Raw genomic sequence first — 24,219 nt, 5'->3', positions numbered from 1 at the left:
TTCCCCATGTTGGCCAGGCTGGTCTCAAACTCCTGACCTCAGTGATCCACCCGCTTCAGCCTCTCAAAGTGCTGGGATTACAGGCGTTAGCCACCACGCCTGGCCAAGAATATTTTCTTCTAATACGTACCTGGATGATCCTTCACCAAACAATTTCCATAGGTTTCACATACTCTTCATTTAGTTTTGATATTGATAATGTAATTATCAAGTACTTATTACATTATAATATTTATAAGCCAAAAAGCTGAAGCTAAGGTAAGTTTGAATACTATATAATATAGAAAAAAAATTTAAATACTAAAAAAACTTCAAAAATAGACCCTATAGGAAAAATGTAACTATTTAAAAACATTTGATTAAAAATGAAATACTCATTATAAAGCTAGACAAGTTCAATACTTTCTTTTACAGAAACGTGTGCTATATTGTACTGGACAAAGAATCTGATCCATGCAGCTTTCCTGCCCACTAACCTCGATCAATAACCCCCCAAAATAGAAATCCGTGTTTGCTTTAATAACAATGAAATAAATAATACTAATAATAATACTGTAAGATGGATTCATTCAATGTTGTTTTTCTTCCTTAAGGCAGTGCGTTACCAACTACAGGAATCTAAAGGTAATGAATTTGCAGAGTGAAAGAACAACAGCAATAAGAAAACCTGTAATAAAAGATCCCCTTTCAAGGTAACCCCATTGTTTTCTACAATGATTCAAAGATTTAAAAGGGTCGAAGGGATAGTTAGGCAGTACTTGTTGGGCCAACTGTAAACTGTGGTTTCAGGGTTATTCTAGACACAGGTGAAGCTTTCTTCTAACGCCAGCAGCCAGTGAACATGTGGGAGGACAAACTGCACAGAACCCTCTCGACTGTCCAGCCAAACCCCGAGGAAGCCCACTGAGCACCTCATGACTGATCAGAAAAGTTCTTTGTTTTGGGTATGCATGTATAGGTAGTTCTTTTGATTTAATTTCCGCTTTTTTTCACAATTTTCATATGATCATGGAAGATTCATATTGCTTTTATCATTATTTTATTTAATTTTTTATTTTTTTAATTAATTAAATTTTTTTTTTTTTTTTGAGACAGTCTCGCTCTGTCACCCAGGCTAGAGTGCAATGGCAACATCTTGGCTTACTGCAACCACCACCTCCCGGGTTCTTTTGTTGTTGTTGCTGTTGTTTGTTTTTGAGATGGAGTCATGCTCTGTCTCCCAGGCTGGAGTGCAATGGCACGATCTCAGCTCACTGCAACCTCTGCCTCCCGAGTTCAAGCAAGTCTTCTGCCTCAGCCTCTCAAGTAGCTGGAACTACAGGCACAGGCCACCATGTCCGGCTAATTTTTGTATTTTTAGTAGAGATGGAGTTTCACCATGTTGTCCAGGCTGGTCTCGAACTCCTGACCTCAGGTGATCCACCTGCCTCAGTCTCCCAAAATGCTGGGATTACCTGTGTGAGCCACTGCACCTGGCCACCTCCTGGGTTAAAGTGATTCTTCTGCCTCAGCCTCCCAAGTAGCCGGAATTACAGGTACCCACCACCACACCCAGCTAATTTTTGTATTTTTAATAGAGATGGGGTTTCTCCGTGTTGGCCAGGCTGGTCTCGAACTCCTGACCTCAAGTGATCCACCTGCCTCAGGCCTCCCAAAGTGCTGGGATTACAGGCCTGAGTCACCGTGCCCGGCCTGATTTTATCATTATTTTAATTCTTATTATTGTTATTTGTTAGACAAAGAAATGGGAGTGATTTTTTTAATCAAGGCTTTTAATCCACTTTAAATTGCTATACAAATATGATAATTTTCTAAGTATGCCTTGTCAAAAGACACAATGACAACAAATTGAGTTCAAAGATTATAATGGGCCTTTATTAGCAATTCTAGAATTGGGCAGCACCTCATTCTACAAAACAGAATGAGTGTTCTGATGAGCTGCGCAGAGAAGGCGTGTTTTACAGACAGACAAGGGGTGAAGAAAGCAGACACAGAAAACAAAAAGCAGATGGGGCATTTCAGAGTTACTTTCCCTACAGGGTTAAAGCAGAGAAGACTTCCCTATTCTGCTGACTGAAGTTGCCTGGAATTTCTTGCCTTTTAGAAAACTGGCCCATTTCAGGCTGGGCACGGTATCTCATGCCCGTAATCCCAGCACTTTGGGAGGCCGAGGCAGGTGGATCGCTTGAGGCCAGGAGTTTGAGACCAGCCTGGCAAAATGGTGAAACCCCGTCTCTACTAAAAATACAAAAATTAGCCGACTGTGGTGGCAGGCGCCCATAATCCCAGTTACTCGGGAGCCTGAGGCACAAGAATCGCCTGAATCCGGGAGGCTGAGGTTGCAGTGAGCCAAGATCACGCCATTGCGCTCCAGCCTGGGCAACAGAATGAGACTCTGTCAGGAAAAGAGAAGAGAAGAGAGAAAGAAGGCTGACCCATTTCAAAGTTCAGTTTGATTACATAGCGCTCAGCACAAGTGACTCCTTTCTGTCTTGGGCTAGTCCGCTGGGGGACAGTGCGGGGGCTGGTCCAGAACAACAGCCTCCGATGAACCTCCTTTCACCATATTGACATGGAAAAGTTGGGAAGTACAGCGCTGGAAGGAATTCTCAACTGGGGATAATAACTTCCCCCACCCTGGGGGCATTAGAATTATAGGGAGACATACTAAGGTAGTTGTGGTACCTGGAGGCTGCTGCCCATGATCAGTATCTGGGATCAGAGACGTGCAGGGCAGCCCCCAGGATTATCACAGTGAACCCTGTAAGAAGCCCCACTTAGAGCATGTAGAGCTGTTCTCACAGCAGCTACCTCTCAGGTCCCTGGGACAGCTAGAGGGCCATACCCAAGGAAAAGGCCTGAGCCACAGTTTAGAAATCCTGTTGGTGACCCTTCTTGCAAATGGCATATATAGCTCAGAAAGCTACATAGATAAGACCCATGCCAAAGATAGTCTACTTGGGCAAACCTGATGCAAACTAGATCCTAATTTGTGTGCTGCTAATGCTGGAGTTTGCCTGTGATTCGTGTTTTCTACATCCAGAACACTTCTTTTTTCAAAAGAGGGCTTTGCTGTACCACCCAGGCTGGATTGCAACCATAGCACACTGTAACCTTGGGCTCCTGGGCTCCAGCAATCCTCCTGCCTCAGTCTCCCAAGCAGCTGGGACCACAGGCGTGCCTCACTACCAAGTGATCCTCCTGCCTCAGCCTCCCAAACAGCTGGGACCACAGGTGTGCCTCACTATGCCTGGCTCCATGCAGACCATTCTAAAGAGGCTTATCTAATATTAACTGTAGTTGAAGACTTAAGTGCAATAACCTGTTAGCAATGACTATTTGTGGCCAAATAAAAATGTACCAAATGAAAGAAAAGGTTACATGAAATTGGTTTTAAGTGCTAAGATGTAAACCTTCCCGGCAATTGGTGCCCTCGGTCTTTGGTTTCAATTAATTCAATTCACACAGTTTAAATGTTTGGCATGGATGAAATTCTCACAGGTATTACCTGGCTTCCTCAAGAACTCTGCCCATGACTGTGTTTTTTTCTGCCTGGTTGGCATCTTCATTTACATCAGTTCCACCAAAGATGACTCCAAAAGGGATTCGGTGGCCTGCAAAACGATGACAGTCACAAAGCAGAATTTAGCCCTAAAAACAGCCTTCACCAACCATTCCCAAGCAAGGATCTTAAACACTGAAGTTCCCAGATCGCCGGAGCTGTGTGTTGCTGTAAGTTTAGCTGCATCCACCTCTCCTGGATAGCAGAATAGGTATCACTACAATAAACACAACACCAAGAGGAATCACGGGAGGCCCCAACCACTGTCGTCAGGGCTATCTTTCAATTAATTCATTTTAAACTTTAGCAAATAAAAAATATTGTTAGCCTCATCTATCAATCAAAGCCAAGCTTATCATTCCTAGGAAATGGGCTAATCTGGCATCATCAAAATTCATGACAAAAAAAGGGCTCTCCAAACTGAGTCCTATTGTTCATCAACACCAACAGGCACCGTGCTAGCTTGGGACAACAACAGGGGAGAGAGAGGTACAGACAACCTTGATAATATCCTCAAGAACTGTTCAGTACAGCAGGGATGATAAATTATGACAGGCACAACTAGGATAAGGGCCAAAATAACACAAGATGCTGAGCGCATAAAGTGGGAAAGAATTTGCAAAAGGAGTATGTATATTCCGAGTGACGCGTCCTGTGCGGATGGGAGGCAGTGTGTGAGTCCACTCCCTGCTTCCTTGATGAACATTTCATGAGCGCAGATGGCCAGGACAGGGCATTAGCCCTGCCCATCTCAGGCTGAATGATGTGCTTATCAAAAGCGACTCCCCGAAAGGACTCCCAAATGTTACCTAAAAATTTCAGAGAGACTATGGCCTACAAATCACCCAACAGACCAGATCTAACTGGAGTTCACCCAGTTAGATTTCTCAAACAAGCTATTTCTATCAAGATATTTAAAGGAGAAGATACTGATCTTTCCTTTTACTGGCCTTTGAATTGTTTTTGTCATGTAAATTAGCAGATCTCACCTTCTTTCTCTCTATCTAGGTCACTCTCACCCTAGAATTCCACTGCTATGAATTCAGCCTCCAGATATTAAGCCCAACAATAATACACATGGCTCCAGCAAGGCTGCTAAAAGTAGCACAGTTTGAGAAGCAACTTACTTGTGCATTGGTGAAGACCAACTCTTTTTTCTGGAGCTCTGTGTGTGTGTGTGTGTGTACTCACATAGAAAGACTGGCCAAAAAAAAAAAACGCATATTGGTGAACAAAAGATGCTTGCATAAAAACAAAAGCCATAAACACACATTTCTATATGCACAGAACATCTGTGATAGTACACAAAATAATAACTGTTGTCACCTCTGGGAAAGAGACCTGGAAGACTACAGATCTGGGATGGGCCAGGCGCGGTGGCTCACACCTGTAATGCCAGCACTTTGGAAGGCCAAGGAGGGCAGATCACCTGAGGCCAGGAGTTTGAGATCAGCCTGGGCAACATGGCAAAATTCTGTCTCTATTTTTGTAAAAATACGAAAATTAACCAGGTGTGGTGGGGCACACCTGTAATCCGACCTACTCCAAAGGCTGAGGCATGAGAATAACTTGAACCCGGGAGGCAGAGGTTGGAGTGAGCTGAGATCACGCCACCGCACTGCAGCCTGGGTGATAGAGCGAGACACCGCCTCAAAAAAAAAAAAATCTGGGTTGGGAGTGAGACTTACTTTTCACTCTGTAACATTTTATATTGTTTGAATTTCTTACTACAGACCTGTAAGAACTTTTCCAAAAACACAGAGAGACATAGAAACGCCCGCCCAGTAGAGATGCTTCACCACGGGTGATGGGTTTAGGCTTTGGGAGATGTTGGGACAGAGTGAAGGTTTTTCTCATATGGTAAGGACATGAATCTGTGGTAGGGAGAATAATTGCTCCCAGAGATGTCCACATCCTAATTCCCAGGACCCATGAGGCTGGGACAGGGGAGGGGCATTACGGTAGACTATCGAGGCAGGCTCAACATAACCACAGGGGTCGTTACAAGTGGAAGAGGGAGGCCAGAGAGTCAAGTTCAGAGTGAGGAAGACCTCACCAGCCTGATGGCTCTGGACAAGGAGGAAGGGCCATGAGCCAAGACATGTGGATGCCCCTCAAGGCTGGAAAAGACAAGAAAACAGATTCTCCCCAAGAGCCTCCAGGAAGAAGCGCAGCTGCTGACACCTGAATTTCAGCCTGGGAGATCCGCTTCAGCTTTCCAACCTCCAAAACAGGCTCCCCTGTCACCGCCTCAGGGGTCTTGGGAAGTAGGATGTGGACATCTCTGGGAGCAATTATTCTCCAGAACTGGAGGTCAGGTGATGAATTTGTGTTGTCTGAAGCCACTGGGTTTGTGGTAAATTATTACAGCAGCAGTGGGAAACTGATACACCCTATTGCCACAAAGGGACTGTATTAGTCCATTTTCAAGCTGTTGATAACGACATACCCAACTGGCATGGCAATTGGATATGTCTGGGCAATTTACAAAAGAAAGAGGTTTAATGGACTCACAGTTCCATGTGGCTGGGGAGGCCTCCCAATCATGGCAGAAGGTGAAAGGCACATCTCACATGGCGGCAGACAAGAGAAGACAGCGTGTGCAGGGAAACTCCCCTTTATAAAACCATCAGATCATGAGAGACTTATTCACTATCATGAGAACAGCACAGGAAAGGCCCACCTCCACGATTCAATTACTTCCCACCAGGTCCTTCCCACAACACACGGGAATTGTGGGAGCTATAATTCAAGAAGAGATTTGGATGGGGACACAGCCAAACCATATCTGGGATATTCCCCCAATAAAAACTGCTACTAAAGGAGGCTAAGTAAAACAGTGGGAGAGTCGTTTTCAGTGAAATTCCCAAAGACAGAAAAATAGACACCTAAAAGATACACACTATCAACGAGGTTGTTTAAAAGGTGTGAACATATTTAGTACTTAAGATGACAGCCCTTTCTTACTCAATCAGACCAGCAGCAATAACTCATATATGTCAAAGCTAATTTGACCTATCTGGAGAAATCACAGGACTTTCACTGCAGACAGCCCCAGGTTAGAATTCTGCTTCTCCGCCTAGAACAGGCATGACTTTGGCCAAGCTACTCAGTGACTGTAGTAAATAACAATGTATTGTACACTTGAAAATTGCTAAGAGAGGGGCCAGGCATGGTGGCTCATACCTGTAATCTCAGCACTTTGGAAGGCCGAGGCGGGTGGATCACTTGAGGTATGGAGTTCGAGACCAGCCTGGCTAACATGGTGAAACCCCATCTCTACTAAAAATACAAAAATTAGCTGCATGTGGTAGCACATGCCTTTAATCCCAGCTACTCGGGAGGCTGAGGCAGGAGAATCACTTGAACCTGGAAGGCAGAGGTTGCAGTGAGCCAAGATTGTGCCACTGCACTCCAGCCTGGGCAAAAGAGTCTCGACTCTGTCTCAAAAAAGTAAGACTTATAAATTCACCCATGATTGCAATTGAAAAATTCTGGAAGTCCTCTGCTATAACATGATGTAGATAAAATATTTTTGCAAACTCTCTTTTTATTATTGTATATATATATATGGTATACAACATGATGTTTTAAAATATGTATACATTGTGGAATAGCTAAATCAAGCTAATTAGGCCAAGCACAGTAGCTCACACCTGTCATCTCAGCACTTTGGGAGGCCAAGGCAGGAGGATTGCTCCAGCCCAGGAGTTTGAGACCAGCCTGGGAAACAAAGCAAGACCCCATTTCTTAAAAAAAAAAAAAAAAAAAAAAAAAATCAAGCTAATTAATATATGTATTACCTCACATATTTATCATTTATTTGGTGATGAGAACACTTAAAACCTACTACTGTCTTAGCAATTTTTTTTTCTATTTTTTGAGACAGAGTCTCACTTGGTCACCCAGGCTAGAGTGCAGTGGTGCTATCTTGGCTCACTCCAGCCTCCACATCCCAGGTTCAAGTGATGCTCCTGCCTCAGCCTCCCAAGTAGCTGGGATTACAGGCAGTGCCACCATGCCCAGCTAATTTTTATATTTTTAACAGAGACAGGGTTTCACTATGTTGGCCAGGCAGCTCTCGAACTCATGACCTCAAGTGATCCACCCGCCTCAGCCTTCCAAAGTGCTGGGATTACAGGTATGAGCCACCATGCCTGGCCCCTCTCTTAGCACTTTTCAGGTATACAATACATTGTTATTCACTACAGTCACCATGCTGTACAATAAATCTTGAATGTATTCCTCCTAGATGAAATTTTGTGCTTTTTGACCAACGTTTCCCTAATCTCACAATCCTGAGCACCTGGTAACCATCCTACTACTCTCTGCTTCTATGAATTTGACTTTTTGGATTTCACATACAAGTGAGAACCATGTGGTATTTGTATTTCTGTGCCTGGCTTATTGTATTTCGCATTATGTCCTCCAGGCTCATCCATGTTGTTACAAACGACAGAATATCCTTCGTTTTCCATTACATATATATATACCCCATTTTCTGCATCCATTTACCATCAATGGGCACAGGTTGATTCCCTGTCCTGCCTATTTTGAATAGTGCTGCAGTGAACATGGGGTTGCAGATATCTCTTCCACACACTGATTTCATTTCCTTTGCACATATACCCAGAAGTGGGATTGCTGGATCCTACGGTAGTTCTATTTTTCATTTTTCGAGGATATATTTATAAACTCTTATTCACTCTTCAAAACCCTATTCAGTCATCCCTTGTTTCTGAAATCTTCTCCAGGTCTCTCAGAAGTAAATCCTTTCCCTTCTATGTCATGCCATGTATCATAAGGTCTTGGGTTTTATTTATAGACTAGAAGATTCTCTTATTTATGTCTGCACCCCTTGCTCTAATATGATGGCACTCAAAGTTAGGTCCTCAAAGAGCATTTGCTGAAATGCACTGAGAATGAAGAGTAGCACACAAGCTATTTTCCAAGTGGGTTGACTCGGAGCCACCCATGTAAGGGTCTTATTCCTAAATCAGTACTTGTGCTAGAGGTTTGTCTCTCCCAGTAATCTGCTGAGAAAAACAGAAAATCATAGCTTCCTAAACTTGGCTTCTTCTACTTTTTTTTTTTTTTTTTTTTTTGAGATGGAGTCTAGCTCTGTCGCCCAGGCTAGAGTGCAGTGGCGCGATCTCGGCTCACTGCAAGCTCCGTCTCCCGGGTTCAAGCTATTCTCCTGCCTCAGGCTCCCGAGTAGCTGGGATTACAGGCATCCACCACCATGCCCAGCTAATTTTTGTATTTTTAGTAGAGACGGGGTTTCACCGTGTTGGCCAGGCTGGTCTCGAACTCCTGACCTTGTGATCCCCCCGCCTCAGCCTCCCAAAGTGCTGGGATTACAAGCATGAGCCACCACGCCCGGCCCTAAACTTGGCTTCTCAATCAGCCACCCGACCTTATCTGCTTCCTTATTAGGCTCAAGCCTAAAGCATATTCTTAAAAAGAAAGAAGGCTGGGCGTGGTGGCTCACGCCTGTAATCCCAGCACTTTGGGAGGCCCAGGCGGGCAGATAACGAGGTCAGGAGATGGAGACCATCCTGGCCAACATGATGAAACCCCGTCTCCACTAAAAATACAAAAATTAGCTGGGCGTGGTGGCGCGTGCTCGTAATCCCAGCTACTCAAGAGGCTGAGGCAGGAGAATTGCTCGAACCAGGGGAGTCAGAGGTTGCGGTGAGCGGAGATCCCACCACTGCACTACAGCCTGGCGACAGAGTGAGACTCTGTCTCAAAAAAAAAAATTAAAAATATAAATAAATAAATTAAATAATAAATAGAAAGAGGAGGAGCTTCATTAACACACTCTTGGCCAGCATCAAGTTAAGTTTTTCCTTGTGTGCCATTTAGGGTGTATAGGAAAGAGTCCAGAAAGCACACTACCTGGGAACAGGTTCCATTCCATCTAAGTTAAGGACACCTGTAAAGTTCTGTTCGCATACACTTGAAACGATGGATCGGTATGCATGCCAAAAATATCTTACAGACATGCCCAAGAGGGAGAAACAAATATAATGTGTTACTTTGACGTTCATATAATAATTGGTCCATAGCTTAAGGAATTAAAGTTGATATTATTCTTTAAAACATTTGCAGGCTGGGTGTGGTGGCTCACACCTGTAATCCCAGCATTTTGGGAGGCCAAGGTAGGTGGTGGGTCACCTGAGGTCAGGATTCGAGACTAGCCTGGCCAACATAGTGAAATCCCATCTCTACTAAAAGTACAAAAATTAGCAGGGCGTGGTGGTGGGCGCCTGTAATCCCAGCTACTCGAGAGGCTGAGACAGGAGAATTGCTTGAACCCGGGAAGTGGAGGTTCAGTGAGCCAAGATCTCACCATTGTACTCCAGCCTGGGCAACAAGAGCCAGACTCTGTCTCAAAAAAAAAAAAAAAAAAAAAAAATTGCATTACACCTGCAATATATCTGTAATGTGTATTAATGTTGTTAAGGTGCTATTTTCCATTATTTGCATATTCTACTTAGCTATTTTATATAATTATTTTCTCAGCAAATACTGATTTTAAACAGAAAAGCAAACTTCCACTTCTCCAAGCTGTGAAGGTTTTACTTAGCAATATTTAATATACACAGTTATATAAATGTGACTAGTTATAACTTGGCAATATGTATGAAAAGCTTTAAAAATGCATATACCCTTTGATCCTGCAAGGTTATTTCTGGAAAATCCTAAAGGAAATGGGCTCCAAAGGTTTATGCAGAAGGCTGTTCATCATGATATTGTTTAAAACTGAGGGGAGAAATGGAAATAGGACGGGACCATTCATAACTTGCTGCAAAAGAACATTCAATGACAGAGGAAATATAGACCATCTATTTCTAACATATTGTAAAATAGGTTACGAAATTAAAAGTATAATATGATTGCAATTTTTAAAATACACACACAAACTACAGAGCAAGAGTCAGATACAGCAGTATCTCTGCATCCAAAGCATTTATCAAAGTGCTTAGCACATACTAAATACTCCATTTAAAAAATATTTTTTATATATTATATATAATATATATTTATATAGGTATATAAATATATTTATTTTATGTATCTATATCTATAAATTATATATATATATATATATATTTTTTTTTTTTTTTTTTTTTTTTTTTTCCCGATACAGAGTCTCACTCTGTTGCCCGGACTGGAGTGCAGGGGCATGATCTCAGCTCACTGCAACGTTCACCTCCCGGGTTCAAGAGATTCTCCTGCCTCGGCCTCCCAAGTAGCTGGGATTACAGGCACTCGCCACCATGGTCAGCTAATTTTTTTTGTATTTTTAGTAGAGACGGGGCTTCACCATGTGGGCCAGGCTAATCTCGAAATCTTAACTTCAAGTGATCTGCCTGCCTCAGCCTTCAAAATGCTGGGATTACAGGTGTGAGGCACCGCGCCTGGACTATAGATTTTTTTTTTTTTTTTGAAACGGAGTCTTGCTCTGTCGCCCAGGCTGGAGTGCAGTGGCGCGATCTCGGCTCACTGCAAGCTCCGCCTCCCGGGTTCACGCCATTCTCCTTCCTCAACCTCCCTAGTAGCTGGGACTACAGGCGCCCGCCAACACGCCCGGCTAAATTTTTGTATTTTTAGTAGAGACGGGGTTTCACCGTGTTAGCCAAGATGGTCTCGATCTCCTGACCTCGTGATCTGCCCGTCTCCACCACCCAAAGTGCTGGGATTACAGGCGTGAGCCACCGCGCCCGGCCGACTACAAATATTTTTTAAAAGAAGTTGCAAGCTTAATTGTAAAATTATATCTTTTTTGCAAACTTAATTTTGAATAAAAACATAAATAAAACCAAAAACACACACACAAACAGTGGTCGTTTCTGGGTGGCGAAACTGCAGGTGCCATATTTTCTTCTTTGTATTTTTACATAGTTTCCAAATCACCTCTGTAAGTAATTTAAAAATCAATAAGTACTATATATTTTTCAATACAGTTTAATCAATAGAAGGCTGTCTAAGAAATGTGTAGTGTATGCACAGAATGAAATATCACACAGCCAGTTAATGACAGGGTAGGGCAACTCAGTGTCTGCAACTGGTGCAGAGAAGGTCCCCAGATACTTTGCTAAGTGAAAACCTCACGGTGCACAGGGACAGCTCTTCTTACTGACAATGGTTCTGGTGCTTTTTACCCGTGATGCTACACAGAGAGACTTTAACCTTCAAAAACATAACCCTGAGGAATAAATACAGTTTAATTTCCATACGGACAACAACTAGGAATGAACAAGTAAAAGTTTAACCACATTTACTAAGAGTAAGCATGGCTTCAGTTCTCGATATTTATTAGATTGAGCAATGTAATTGATTTTTTTCCTCTGGGCAATAGGTTGGTTTTGCAGAGGGCTCCTCTCCTCCTTCAACTCTTAAAAGAAGCAAACCTAACTTCAGATGACTTTGTTTATTTGAAGCAGAGGTCAAGCATGGTAAAATTGAGAACTGTAAGTTTGAAGGAAAAAACAAAAATCCAGCAATCTGACTAGAGGAGAAATAAGTCCTTGCCCATCTGTTAGTAGAATACGAACTGGAATAACCTTTCCATATAGCATTTTGTCACTGTCAATCAAAACAAAAGTTACACAGCCCTTTGGCCCACAGGCTTTCCTAGGAATTTATATTTCCAACATCCACATACGATGGTGTAAAGAAATGTAACTGAAAACACTTCAGCCTTGCTTGGAATAGCAAAAAACCAAGAGAGACTTTTAATAAGTATGGTGCATTGTCACAGTGGAATACCTCACAGCCAATAAAAAGAATAAGATAGATGTAGCTTTGTGGATTTGGAAAAGTAGCTAAGATATGAGTTAAATATACAGACCTAATCCCACTTGTGGGAATAAAATGTTCCACATATGTGTGTAAAACCTTTAAAAAGAAATAACAGGGGCCGGCTGCACTTGGTGGCTCCCGCCTGTAATCCCCGCACTTTGGGAGGCCGAGGCGGGCAAATAACTTTAAGCCAGGAGATGGAGACCAGCCTGGCCAACACAGTGAAAGCCCGTTTCTACTAAAAACACAAAAAGTAGCTGGGCATGGTGGCGCACACCTGTTAATCCCAGCTATTCTGGAGGCTGAGGCACAAGAATTACTTAAGCCTGCTAGGCAGAGGCTGCAGTGAGCCAAGATCATGCCACTGCACTCCAGCCTGGGCCACAGAGTGAGACTCTGCTCCCCCACCAACAAAAAAAGAAAGAAAGAAAGAAAAAAAATAATAATAAGTATCACTTTACAGAAAATGACACAACTTGACAACTTGTTGGGGGTGGGGTGGGGGAAGAGGGAGAACATCAGGAAGAATAGCTAACGGATTCTGGTCTTAATACCTCGGTGATGGGATGATGGGTGCAGCAAACCACCATGGCACACGTTTACCTATGTAACAAATCTGCACATCCTGCACATGTACTGCTGAACTTAAAAGCTGAAGAAAAAAAGAAAAGAAAACAACACAACTCACTGTCAACAGAATCACTAAACTCAGGGCTGAGGCTTTGTGACTGCATAAAAGAGTTGCAACAGTCAGTGACAACCTTACAAAGGTTCCTACTGAGCTATCAGGGATTCCGAACTTCATCTTGGCCTATAAGGAAAGTTAAACTCTACACTTCTTTCACATTCAGAGACAAAGCTCAGACTGTGTTTCACTACACTTAAAACTGAATTCAAGGCTGGGTGCAGTGGCTCATGCCTTTAATCTCAGCACTTTAAGAGGCCAAGGTGGGTGGATTGGTTGAGTCCAGGAGTTCAAGACCAGCCTGGGCAACATGGCAAGACCTTGTCTCTAAAAATATACCAAAAAAATAGCCGGGCGTGGTGGCACATGCCTGCAGTCCCACAGGCCTGTACTCGGGAGGCTGAGGTGGGAGGGTTATTTCAGCCCATGAAATGGAGGTTGCAGTGAGCCAAGACTGTATCACTGCACTCCAGCCTGGGTAACAGAGTGAGACCCTGTGTCAAAAAAAAAAAGAAAAAAAAAATTCAAAGTCATATACTTGTTCAGCAGAAAATAACTCTCTAGAAATAATACTTTCAGAAACACTGTCCGCATATACAGAAAACAGTTCATTTAGATTGTTCAGGCACGGATGCAAAAATATGGAAGTACAAATATATTCTCCCAAGTTCGTATGCTATGATGTCTGTACAGAGACAAGCATTCTAAAAGGTGAAATAGAAAAATTAAAGACAATGTAAACATTTATTTATTGAAGACTTTAAATGATGGCACCTCTGCACAATGGATGAGATAGATCTATGTATGTGCCACTATGGGAGAAAGTTCCCAGATGTGTGGCTGAGTGGTGAAAAGGAAGATGCTGAATATATATTCAGTGGTGGGCTTCCATTTGTGTGTGTGTGTTTAAGGTGGGGGAGGAGGTACATATAAATACATGCATGGGTGTACATGAACCTCCTCATATGCATGCTCTGTGTAGTGCCCTCTCACACTGAATAGTGCTGACCTGTGTAATCAGAAGGATATTGTGGGATTCATGTTGTATTGACTTCTGAGCCTGGGTCATGAAAAATAAGGCAAATTCCAACTTGCTTTTCTTTTGATGGTTCTCTCAGGGAGAAGCTGGCCATCACATCATGAGGACACTCAAGAGGGCCATGGAGAGGACCATGTGGTAAGGAACTGAGACCTCCCACCAACGGCCTTGTGAGTGCACTATAATGGATGCACATCAGCAAGCCCCAGTCAAGCCACCAGATAAGACTGCAGCCTCATGGGAAATCCTGAGACAGACCACCCAGCTAAGCTGCTTTTGAATGCCCACAGGAACTATTAGATAGCAAATGTACTGTGATAAGCAACTAAGTTGGGGCAGGGGGTAATTTGTTATGTAATAATAGATAATCAATACAGTACATATATTTCTAGGAGAATATCCACAAGAAAATGTTAACTGTGGTTACCTCTGGAAATGAGAAATAATACGGTGGGGATAAGAGGTGGGAGACAGGCTTACTTTTCATACTATACCACTCAGTTGCATTTTACACCGGGGCAATTTTTCATGTATTACCTGAAAAAATAAAAAAGCACACATAGTAAGATGTCCCCATATATGAAGAGAGTGTTCAGAGAGGGCTCAACTTCCTGTGGAACAGGAGGCAGGAAAAAGAGCTGGAGCTTAAATAAGGTTTGATACAGTGTGGAAAAATGAAAAAATCACCTTCAGTAAAAAACCTCTAAAATTTTTGAAAGTGTGACACATTTTGCTGACCAAAATTTAATCCTGATGTGATGATGACTGGAGCAAATTTTGATCCTCCAATGACATGCTATTACTATCCCTTAAAATGGTGCAGCACAAATGATACCACTACTATGTCATTTAATTCATGTTTGAGGAAATCACTCAGGCTGGACAATAACAAAAATATCTGTCTTGCCTTTATTTGGTGGCTGCTATACTCTCAGTAAAGTCAGATGGGTCTTGTGAGTGTTAAGAAAAATTTTCCACAACCTGAAAATAAGGTCAAGAATAATAAGAATAAATAAGGTCCACATGCATTTTCTTGCAATGTTCTAGGAAGCCATAATTAAAAGGGTCCTCTAAAGACTCATTTTCTGAGAGAGTGTATTGTTGTTTGACTTCACTATTTACTATTAATTGAAAGCTCATACTCTGTGAAGTTACATTAAGCCATTTGTAGCTTTGTGTCAGGGAGAGATGTAAATCATTTCTGTCCAGTAGAAGAGATACTTCCAAAGCTTGGGGCCCATTGCCTTGTTGGATGTTAATCAGTTCTGCAACTAACCTCGTGAATTTACTCTGATATTCTTTATTAAATTGCTTATTTAAATTCCAGTTGCTGAAATGTGCTTTAAACTGGTTTTTTGTTTTGTTTTGTTTTGTTTTTTTTTTTTGAGACGGAGTCTCGCTCTGTCGCCCAGGCTGGAGTGCAGTGGCGCGATCTCGGCTCACTGCATAAACTGGTTTTAACATCTTAGTAGTTTCCTCATAAATTGATGGGTTGAACAACATCTTTCATAAGTGCTCTATTTGTAAAAGAATTCTTTTGAAAAAAATATATTTTGAAAGATGAAATATGCATTGAAAAAATTCAGGGCCAGGCTCATGCCTGCAATCCCAGCACTTTGGGAGGCTGAGGAGGATGGATTGCTTGAGCCCAGGAATTCAAGACCAGCCTGGGCAACAAGGGTGAAACCCTATCCCTGAAAAAAAAAAAAAAATTTAAATTAGGGGACATGGTGGCATGCACCCATAGTTCCAGCTACTTGGGAGGCTGAAGTGGGAGGATTGCTTGAGCCCAGGAAGCGGAGGTTGCAGTGAGCCGAGATTGTATCACTGCACTCCAGCCTGGGTGAGAGTCAGAGAGACCCTGTCCCAAAAAACAAATAAATAAACAAACAAAAATTAAGGATGATACTTTTAATATGGTAAAAACAGTTTCAATACGCATCCATTCTTGACCGTTATAACATTTAAGAAAATTGTGCACTAAGAAAGCAAACCAAAGAGATTATTGCATGTCTCCCATTTCTGAACTGGATAAAAAGGAGACACTGTTTCCCGTATTATTGGACATTACAGGCACTTCCGGTTTTCAGAATTTCTAGTGTTTTACTTTTGAAGAAAAACAGGATTACCTTGCAAAAGCCTGCCTCCCCTATAGAGATGAAGAGCCAGGGCAGCCTCGCAGTTCTCAGCCAAGATGAGGTTTGCAATCTCAGATGGGCTTTCAAAGTCAAAGGTGTCTTTCAAAACGCACACGTGCCCTGCAGCCTCTAGATGGGCCCTTTATCAAAAAATACAGAGAAAGGAGAAGATGAGGGGAAAATGTTAATATGTAACAGGTTGCTGCTACAGTTAAGACTTTTTTTTTTTTTGGTTGTTGTTGTTGTTGTTGTTGTTGTTGTTGAGACAGAGTTTCACTCATGTTGCCCAGGCTGGGGTGAAATGGTGCGGTCTCAGCTCACTGCAACCTCCGCCTCCTGGGTCTCCAAGCGATTCTCCTGCCTCAGTCTCCCGAGTAGCTGAGACTACACGTGTGCTCCACTACGCCTGGCTAATTTTTTGTATTTTTAGTAGAAACGGGGTTTCACCATGTTGGCCAAGCTGGTCTCAAACTCTTGACCTCAGGTAATCCACCTGCTTTGGCCTCCCAAAGTGCTGGGATTACAGGCATGAGCCACTGTGCTCAGCCACTATCATTAAGATTTTAAATGAATTCCACAAGATGACTTATTTACTGAATCACCCTTTGTAAGCACCCTGCCTTAAAATACAAGAGAAGGCCTAGAATCAATGACATTAACCATTCATCTGCCAGTCTCAGATACCCAGGACTGTGGCTGGGACCGAGGCCATTGGAAGGAAGATTGACCCAGGAGGCCCTGACAGCCTTCAGATATGGGGCACACACTGCCACCTCCAGTGGCATTTGCCATACCAGACAGCAGCTCCTTTTCTATTTCCTTAATTCCACATTTTCTCTCCTGTCCCTGAATTGTGGTATCTAAAGATTGTTTTTGGGCCTCTGTTGCTCGGTTCTTTGAAAAGACTTCAAAAGTCACCTATTATCGTAGCTTAAAAAAAATACTTCCTGGTTTTTCCATTCTACCTGCTACACACACACACACACACACACACACACACACACACACACACACAATATTTATGTCTTTCAAACATGTCTCTTCTCTTTCTCTCCACCTTAGTTTCAGCTCCTGGTAACATAAATATAAAATACCTCATAAACAAAAAAGAAATTTTTTCAATAGTAACAACAACATGAACAAAATCAGAAGACAAATGAGAAACTGGGGAAAAAACTATTTACGACTCTTACTATAGAAAAAAGTTCATCTGCTTTATATATTAAGAGCATTCGTAAATCAATAAAGAAAAAAGGCTAACAACACAACAGGAAAACGGAGATGAGGGCTGGGTGAGGTGGCTCATGCCTGTAATCCCAGCACTTTGAGAGTTCGAGGCAGACAGATTGCTTGAGCCCAGGAGTTTGAGACCAGCCTGGTCAATATGGTGAAACCCCATCTCTATAAAAAATATTTTTTAATGCACTGGGCATGGTGGCACATACCTGTAGTCCTAGCTACTTGGGAGGCTGAGATGGGACTACTGCTTGAGCCTATGAGGTCGAGGCTGAGTGAGCTATGACTGTGCCACTGTACTCCAGCCTAGGTGACAGAGCAAGACCCTGTCTCAAAAAAAAAAAAAAAAAAAAGCCAGCCACAGTGGCTGAAGCCTGTAATCCCAGCACTCTGGGAGGCTGAGGCAGGCAGATCACTTGAGGTCAGGAGTTCAAGACCAGCCTGGCCAACAGGGTGAAATCCTGTCTCTACTAAAAATACAAAAATTAGCCAGGTGTGGTGGTGCATGCCTGTAATCCTAGCTACTGGGGAGGCTGAGGCACGAGAAGCACTTGAACCCGGGAGGCAAATGTTGCAGTGAGCGAAGATCATGCCACTGCACTCCAGCCTGGGCAACAGAGTGAGAGAAAGAAAGGAAGAAAGGAAGAAAGGAAGAAAGAAAGGAAAGGAAGGAAGGAAGGAAGGAAGGAAGAAAAGAAAGAGAGAAGGAGAGAAGGAGAGAAAGAGAGAGAAAGAGAGAGAGAAAGAGAGAGAAAGAAAGAAAGAGAGAAAGGAAGGAAGGAAGGAAGGGGAAGGGGAGGGAAGAAGGAAGGAAGGAGAAAAGAAAAGAAAAAGAAAGAAAGAGAAGGAAAGAAAGAAAAAGAAAGAAAGAGAGAAAGAAAGAGAAGGAGCGAGAGAGAGAGAGGAAGGAAGGAAGGAAGGAAGGAGGGAGGGAGGGAGGGAGGGAGGGAGGGAAGGAGGGAAGGAAGGAAGGAAGGAAGGGGGAAAGAAAGAAAAGAGAAAAAGAAAAATAGAGATGGGCACAAAATTGCAGTCCATAGAAAAAGAAATACAACTGGACTCTTGAACAAAGAAAATGATGCTCAATATCAGCCATCTTTTTAATCCAGAAAATCTGTAAAGATTAAAAAGTTGACCTGAGGCCTCCTGAAATAAACACTCCTATACATTATCTGTGAGAGAGCAAATTGGTACAACCTCTCTAGTGGGCAATGCAACAGCAGCTAGAAAATTTTAAATGCACAAACCCTGTGACCAAATAACTCCACTTCTAGGAATTTATTCCAAAGATGGACTTGGATATATGTGCAAAAGCATGCACCCAGGAATACGCCCTGCAGCTGTGAAGCAGCAAAAAGAGTAAAAAACTACCTCACCATGCATCCACAGGGCCCTCGTTATATTGTGGTAGATGGACCTAATCATGTTCTTTTGCCATCAAAAGAATGCAATAGATCACTATGAAGTATTAAGAATGAATTCCAAGATTCACTATTAATGAAAACAGAGCACAGTGAAGAATACTTTTGGGTATATACACTGTGTGTGCATAGAATATCTCTAGAAGGATACGTTAAAAAGAGATAACAATGATTGTGTCCAAAGAGGAGAGTCAGGCCAGGTGCAGTGGCTCCCACCTGTAATCACAGCACTTTGGGAGGCAGAGGTCGGAGGATCATTTGGGCTCAGGAGTTCGAGACCAGCCTAGACAACATGATGAAACTCTGCCTCTACAAAAAATTTAAAAAATTACCTGGGTGTAGTGACATGCACCTGTGATCCCAGCTGTTTGGGAGGCTGAGATGGGAGGATCGATGAGTCCAGGAATTCAAGGCTGCAGTGAGCCATGATCATGCGACTGCACTTCAGCCTGGGTCTCAACAGAGTGAGACCCTGTCTCAAAATGAAAGAAAGAAACAGAGAGCAAGAGAGAGACAGAGACAGAGAAAGAGAAAGAAAGAAAGAGACACACGAGCTTTTGTATTGTTGGATAGTTTTTACCACATGCATATATTATCTTTTTAAATTGTTCGAGGTGTGTATGTGTGTGAGTGTGAGCGTACGTGTGTACGTAGATACACAACAAATGGGACCAGGTCTCTTTTCTGATTAAAACCTGCAAAGAGCTCACCGTATTCAGCTCAACTGTCAGTGGCATGAGAATGGGGACCATTTCTATCCTGCTTAGGGAATCAAGTAATGGCTGAGCGTGTCTCTGGGATAAATGCCTCAGCCCAGAACACAGCTCACCCTGCATGGCAGAAGTGCACTCCACTCCAACCACCCTCCCACAGCAGGACCTCTGGCACATCACGCTTCCTTCTTGAGTCTCCACGCCGCTGACATGACACTTCCTAGTGCCAGCTCCTTCCAGAGAACTCTCCTGACAGCCCCAGTTCCTACACACCACAGTCTCTCAAAATTCCCATTTTGTTTTGAGCCTCTCTCTGTTATAACCTCTCTGCATTGCATTTATAGGGAAGATGGAGTCACATCTTACTTGGGGCACTGATTACAAAATCAGCACATACATGAAAATCAAGTACACTTAAAAGTACCCTTGAATCGGCCAGGCGCGGTGGCTCACGCCTGTAATCCCAGCACTTTGGGAGGCCGAGGTAGGCGGATCAGGAGTTCGAGACCAGCCTGACCAACATGGTGAAACCCTGTCTCTACTAAAAATACAAAAAAATTAGCTGGGCATGGTGGCATATGCCTGTAATCCCAGCTACTTGGGAGGCTGAGGCAGGAGAATCGCTTGAACCCGGGAGGCGGAGACTGCAGTGAGCCGAGATTGCGCCACTGCACTCCAGCCTGGGCGACAGAGCGAGACTCCATCTCAAAAATAAATAAATAAATAAAAATAAAAAATAAATTAAAAAAAAATTACCCTTGAAAATCTCTTAAATCATCCAGACAGTACTATAGAACAAAGTTCAAGTCCAACCTAGCCCTTTTTTTTTTTGTAATTCCAGCAATGAAATAGTTATTTATTCAGCTGAACACCAGGTGAATTAACTGGTGTGCATTTAGGAGTAATATTGCACGAAATCATGAGTAAAACAAAGAAGAGGAGGACAAAGATCAGAGGAGGAGGAAGTGGGGGGAGGTCTAGAGCCTTTAAACACTGTGTTCATAAAATGACCAAGTTGCTAGGACTGTGGGAGCCACAGAGAAACATGAGGTTCAAATCGTCTGACCCTGGGGCATATGGTGAGATTCTACACTGTAGCAATATGTGGATGATATTTTTCTCTCTCTCTTTCTGTTTCTTTTTCATAATGTAAAGTGTCACAACATCACTGTGCAAATAAAGAATAACTAGGGTCTTGAGACTTAGGTTGGTTTAACTTACTGAAGTGCATCGTATATCTTGAGCCTACCATTTTCACTGCGAATTTTGATCCAGTCATTGTGGGTCAGTAACATTCCTTCTCTCCCCACCAAACCTACTATCCTTTGGAAATGCTGAAGGTAACTGACCAGCAGAACCAGGAAAGATGCCTGCAGCAGTCAAGCTATCAGCTCGCTTCAGCCTAAAAAAATATAAAATACATCACACAAAAATAAGGATTCAACATGCTTCTGACCATGGTTGAATAATTGCTATTTTATGTTCTTTGTAAAGCTCTAAGAAATGAGAAGCCAAAAATAAACACTGATAGATGGAAAAGGGGCTGAATTCTACGTGGAGAGTCCATTCCTGAGGGACTCATGACTTATGCAGAATCGATACAGCAGAGTGCGTGGAATGCAGGTGGTTACATAGAGACAATCGGTAGTTTCTGATTTATTAAGGTGTTTTTGTTTGTTTGTTTTTGAGACAGGGTCTTGCTCTGTGGGCCAGGCTGGAGTGCAGTGGCATCATCTCAGCTCGTTGCAACCTCTGCCTCACGGGTTCAAGCGATTCTTGTGTCTCAGCCTCCAGAATAGCTGGGATTACAGGCACGCGCCACCACACATAGCTAATTTTTGTATTTTTAGTAGAGATGGAGTTTCACCATGTTGGCAGGCTGGTCTCGAACTCCCAACCTCAGGTGATCCGCCTGCCTCAGCCTCCCAAAGTGCTGAGATTACATGCGTGTGCCGCCATGCCCAGCCTATTAAGCATATTTTTAAATGGGATTTTGACACTAACTTTGCAATCTCATAAATATTCTAAATAAATTTGTCTAATCTAAATTATTCATGAACTAAAATTGTACCCTTGTTTCTGGCTGACTTGCAACACCTTTAAATCGATCTATGTTCTCTCCTTCTGTCAAGTAATAATTCAATTCAACTAATAAATTCACTGAGCACCTATTATTCCCAAATAATTCTGATTTGATTTAAAAAGGCTTTCTTGAAAACAAAAGCATCTCCCATAGAGATTTTGGGCACTTGGCAGGTCCACAGAGAGAAGAAGCCTATGTGTGCGTGCCTGACTCAAGATTCACAGACGCTCTGTGGCTCCCCGGCCGGCAGCCAGACTCTTTACTTGAGTGTACAGTAGAATTTGGTCATTTCTGTGTTTTGGTTTTGCTTTTTTGTTGTTGTTTTTTTGAGACAGTCTCAAAAATATTTGCTGTAGTGCAAATTTATTTACTTTTTGAGATGGAGTCTCACTCTGTCGCCCAGGCTGGAGTGACTGTAATCCCAACGGGCTGAGGCAGGTGGATCACATGAGGTCAGGAGTTTGAGACCAGCCTGGCCAACATGGTGAAACCCCATCTCTACTAAAAATACAAAAAGTAGCCGGATATGGTGGTGCACGCCTGTAATGCCAGCTATTCAGGAGGCTGAGGCAGGAGAATTGCTTGAACCTGGGACGCAGAGGTTGCAGTAAGCCATGACAGAGCAAGACTCTGCCTCAAAAAAAAAAAAAAAAAAAAAAAAAAAAAAAAAAAAAAAATAGAATACACACAGGAACTCTTTTTTAAAAGACTGCAAAAATTCAATCACCTAACAGGCAAAGTGACTAGATCAGGAAGTGTCTTGAACTCAAATGTCAATTGAGATCAGGTGAAATTCAATGAACTGGAGGTGAGGATGGTGAAATCATAAGACAGGATGAGCTCTGCACCGAACAGGAGGGGACGCCCATCTGCAGGGTCAGGCCCCCATAGTCCAGTAAGATAAAGAAAGCCACCTGGGGCAGCCGAGCACGAAAACTGTGCCTAATCCAAATAGAAAGGCACTCAGTGTGAAAGACACACGCAGCTCGGTTACACATGCACATGTATAATATATATTACTACTTATACGTAAATATATAAATTATATGTATACACATATTTATAATGTGTATTTCAAATACGTTTTATAAATATTCTATTTATATCATAAATATTTCAAATATATAATTTATTTCAAAATAGATGGGGCTGGGCATGGTGACTCACAACTATAATCCCAGCACTTTAGGAGGCCAAGACGGGTGAATGGGTTGAGCCCAGGAGTTTGAGACCAGCCTGGGCAACATGGCGAGACCCTGTCTCCACAAAAAATGCAAAAAGTAGCCAGGCGTGCTGGTTCACGCCTGTAGTAGTCCCAGCTACTCGGGAACCTGAGGTGGGAGGATGGCTTTAGCCCTGGAAGACAAGGCTGCAGTGAGTCAAGACGGTGCCACTGCACTCCAGCCTGGACGACCGAGTGAGACCCTGTCAAAGAAAAAAATAAACGAGACTGGGTGCGGTGGCTCATGCCTGTATTCCCAGCACTCTGGGAGGCCAAGGCGGGCGGATCAACTAAGGTCAGGAGTTCGAGTCCAGCCTAATCAACATGGAGAAACTCCATCTCTACTAAAAATATAAAATTAGCTGGGCGTGGTAGTGCATGCCTATAATCCCAGCTACTCGGGAGGCTGAGGCAGGAGAATCACTTGAATCCGAAAGGTGGTGGTTGCAGTGAGCTAAGATCGTGCCATTGCACTCCAGCCTAGGCAACAGAGCGAGACTCCATCTCAAAAAAAAGAAAGAAAACAAACAAAATAGATCAAAATCATGTTTAGACATGTTGAGTGAAAGAGAATATAATATTACAGTTGATTTTATCTGTTTCTTTTTGCTATGTTTAATGTGACTACTGGAAAATCTGACAGGACCCATGGGGCTCACATTATGCTTCCAGGCGAGAGTGCAAGGTCAGACCCCACTGGCTCTGGCAGTCGGCACCCAGCTGATCGAGGAGCTACTCACTGCTACAAGGTCACCAATCTACCCAGAGAAGCCAGGCATTTCAACATCTGTGAGAATCTCCCCAATTCCAACCTCCCTAATGGTATTTCTCACTCCTTCAAGATCCACAACACCTTTTACTCCTCTACATCTTCAGAAGTTCCCGGAGGCCTGCGTTTCCCATTTCCCTTCTCCACACGGACAAGTGATGCTTTTGGGCGGGGTGTTGCCTCCAGTGTCTGTTCCCACACGCCCCTTCCTAATACCTCGACCCTCCCTGGCACTTACTTGAGGAGGACGAGCCCCACCTCCAGATCCAAGGGTGCTCCTGCAGGCTCATGCCAATCAAAACATCCGGCTCTCCACACACCCACCCCTACACGTTCAATTCTGGGACCTGGGGTCGTGTTTTCAGAGACTCAACCTCAGAGGTTCTCCATGGGCCTGACCTGGGATTCAGGGAGACCCGGGAGGGGCTGGTGAGAAGATTCTGCCAGGAGAGGGAAGCAGATGCAGGAGACGGAGATAAGTGGACTCCTGTCCCTGTCCTCTGCTGGAAAACCACCCTGAGGAGGCCCTGCCTCCAGCCT

General features: G+C 43.1%; 1 protein-coding gene across 12 annotated transcripts in view; it reads right to left on the bottom strand.

The window, feature by feature from the left end:
* GLT1D1 (glycosyltransferase 1 domain containing 1) overlaps positions 1-24,219 on the bottom strand; it is a 247,177-nt gene that overhangs the window by 181,198 nt on the left and 41,760 nt on the right. For 7 of the 12 annotated variants that reach the window (XR_008620551.2, XM_063593219.1, XM_055096364.2 and 4 more), the window contains exon 2: positions 3,509-3,614. Coding sequence is in view for 11 of the 12 variants with exons in the window: in XM_063593219.1 (XP_063449289.1) it covers positions 3,509-3,614 (106 nt within the window). In the remaining variant the exon portion in view is untranslated. Of the gene's footprint in view, positions 1-3,508; positions 3,615-16,226; positions 16,376-24,219 lie in introns of all 12 variants that reach the window. The other 5 variants (XM_034934842.3, XM_034934840.4, XM_034934841.4 and 2 more) reach the window with 1 other exon arrangement.

The sequence above is a fragment of the Pan paniscus genome, chromosome 10 (genome assembly GCF_029289425.2).
Source record: "Pan paniscus chromosome 10, NHGRI_mPanPan1-v2.0_pri, whole genome shotgun sequence".
NCBI lineage: Eukaryota > Metazoa > Chordata > Mammalia > Primates > Hominidae > Pan > Pan paniscus.
This window is presented reverse-complemented; position numbering and strand designations above follow the sequence as displayed.